General features: G+C 50.5%; 1 protein-coding gene across 1 annotated transcript; it reads right to left on the bottom strand.

Moving 5' to 3' along the window:
• On the bottom strand, window positions 1-1,821 carry COX5B (cytochrome c oxidase subunit 5B). The gene is made up of 4 exons (XM_060607977.3): window positions 1,655-1,821; window positions 1,029-1,102; window positions 763-862; window positions 1-199 (listed from the first exon to the last, which is right to left on the bottom strand). Exons 1-4 carry the CDS (start codon window positions 1,755-1,757, stop codon window positions 87-89), a joined length of 390 nt encoding a protein of 129 aa, XP_060463960.1. The 5' UTR covers window positions 1,758-1,821; the 3' UTR covers window positions 1-86.
• Window positions 1,822-2,314: the final 493 nt, after the last annotated feature.

Here is a 2,314-nt window from a genome sequence, read left to right as displayed (position 1 = left end):
TATGGGAGAAGGAGCCAATGCAATGGCTAGTCTTTATTGGAAAGAAGAAACTTTATAGCACATTTTGAGTAAGTTAGTGCAAAGGCTCAGTGGGCCAACTGATGGGGCACCAGCTTGTAATGGGTTCCACAGCTAGGGCATCGCTGGGCCTCGCCTTTGTGCAGCCAGAACCAGATGACGGCACTATTGTCCTCTTCACCTGAAAGGTAAAATGTGGTTGAAGGCCATCTAACCTAGAAGTGGAGACTTTCAGTACTAGCCTCATCCTCAGACACCTCTAAGACACAAAGTTATGGTTAACATCTTAAGAGGTCAGTTCAAGCTCTCTCCTTCCCCACTTTGCAGATGAAATGAGGCCCTGAGTTTATCTATGAGTAAACTGACCTCACATCAGAGTCACTATTAGGTTCTAACAGTTCCTCTGCCTATGTAGAATCCCAAAGCACAGTCCATTCTGGTATATATCCCTAGAGCCTAAAATGGTATCTGGCCAAGAGGAAGTACAATATTTTCTAGATGAATATTCCTTCATGCTGCATCTCCAATGAGCTGGTATTACTGATGTTCTATATATTTTTACAGTAAGGATAACCTACTTAGGTAAATGAAACTTGAAAGGACCAGGGGACCCTTAGAATAACTTATTTACGCACATATCCCCTTTACACACAACATACACACAGAAGACTTGAAACACATTACTGACATCCTGTACAGGATATATTAAACAAATGGACAAGAAAATAGTGGTGAGGTACTTACAGATGCAGCCCACAATTCGCTTGTTAGTGATAGATGGTACTAAATTAGGGTCTTCCTTGGTGCCTGAAGCTGCTTTTGGGGCTAGCATATTGTATGGGTCCTGAAAAAGAATAAGCCATTATGCCAAATGATCCCTACCCTCCAGAGGCTGGTGGTACTGTTCCCACAAGTCAGGTTTCCTATGTTAAATGCTACCAGAGAGGATACTGCTCTGATCCCATCCAAGACCATGAGCTCCAGAGAAGACACAGAAAGGAGTTTCTCACCAGTCCCTTCCGAGCAGCCATCATGACCTCCCTCTCCAGCCCAGTTGCCTGCTCATCATCAGTAGGAACACCGCCTAAAGGAAAATACGTGAATTGTGATGTCTGAATTATCAGGAGAAAAAATGCACATACATAAATGATTACATATAGTTTACAAGCTCCTAAAGGCTACTCATACACGTTGTCCCTTAAGGACCATTGTCATGATCCCCCAAAGCGGAAGCACAGGGTAATCTTTTTCTTCCTTCAACCACGGAGGCCAATTTTTCTACACATTTTTTCCTAAAAGCAAATCAGAGTCCTAATGGGGTGGGGTTCATCCAACGTGAAGTGAGCGCAAACCTGAAGAGCGGCTTAGCCCCTCCACATCCCCGTTGCAACCCCTGTCCCCCAAGGTCACCCGACACCACAGTTTAGGATTTTTTCGCAGCGGGGGTCGTTCGGTGAGCGGCAGCAAAGGTAGTCAGGTATAACATGAGGATGCCCGCGGAGACTGAGGCACTCGGGGCCGTGAAGCGGTTACTGGGGCCCCGACTAGCTGAACGGCCCACCCCCTCTTCGCTGCCCTGGCACCACCCCGGGAGGGCAACGGCGCCACTCCCTAACGCGCCGGGCGGGCCGAGTACCTCCAGATGCCATGGAGCGCACTGCGGCGACTCCATTGGGACCGCGGACCCTGAGGGCCTGCGCGGCCAGCGATCCAACTCCACGAAGTAACCTTGAAGCCATCACGCCCGCTACAAACAGCAGCACTTCCGGGAACAAGCTCTGGGGAGAGGCGTGACCTCCGGGGGAGGGCTTTTCCTCCGCCACCAGGTATCAGACTTCCGCTTCCTTCTGTCCTGGAGCCCTCCCCACTCAGGGAGGAGGAAAGGGGAAAGTCTGCGCATGCGTGGTTCTCACTGCCCTCCGCTGCGCAGCGCGGGAGGCGTGGGGGCGTTCTTGGTTTGAGATGTAGGCTCCTGGGGCTTTGCCCTTTACTAACGCTGGGCAGCTCATTTTGCGCCCCTGGAGCTCTGAGGACTCGTCCATAGAATGGGGCGGCCACAGTGGAGTTCCTGTGCGTCTTTCCTGCTAGGTGTGTTTTGTAAACGTAGCGACTGCTAGGTGGAAGTTGTTAAGCCCGAGTCTGTCAGGAGACTTGCTGGACCTCAAATGATTTAAATTTAGGAGCAGGCTCCTAAAAGCCACCATGTTAACTGTTGTGCGGGCTGGCCGGGCAGTGTGAGCCATCGCGAACTTGTTGCATTGGCCCAGTGTGTAAGAACTTGGGCAGGACCTACCCG

This window comes from Panthera onca, chromosome A3, assembly GCF_046562875.1.
Source record: "Panthera onca isolate mPanOnc1 chromosome A3, mPanOnc1 haplotype 2, whole genome shotgun sequence".
NCBI classification, from domain to species: domain Eukaryota; kingdom Metazoa; phylum Chordata; class Mammalia; order Carnivora; family Felidae; genus Panthera; species Panthera onca.
This window is presented reverse-complemented; position numbering and strand designations above follow the sequence as displayed.

Coding starts and splice junctions, on each gene's coding strand:
- COX5B (XM_060607977.3), bottom strand. CDS start 1,757: ATGGCTTCAAGGTTACTTCGTGGAGTTGGATCGCTGGCCGCGCAGGCC. Junction 1,103..1,654: donor GCGCTCCATGGCATCTGGAG/GTACTCGGCCCG, acceptor ATTTTCCTTTAG/GCGGTGTTCCTACTGATGAT. Junction 863..1,028: donor TGGCTGCTCGGAAGGGACTG/GTGAGAAACTCC, acceptor ATTCTTTTTCAG/GACCCATACAATATGCTAGC.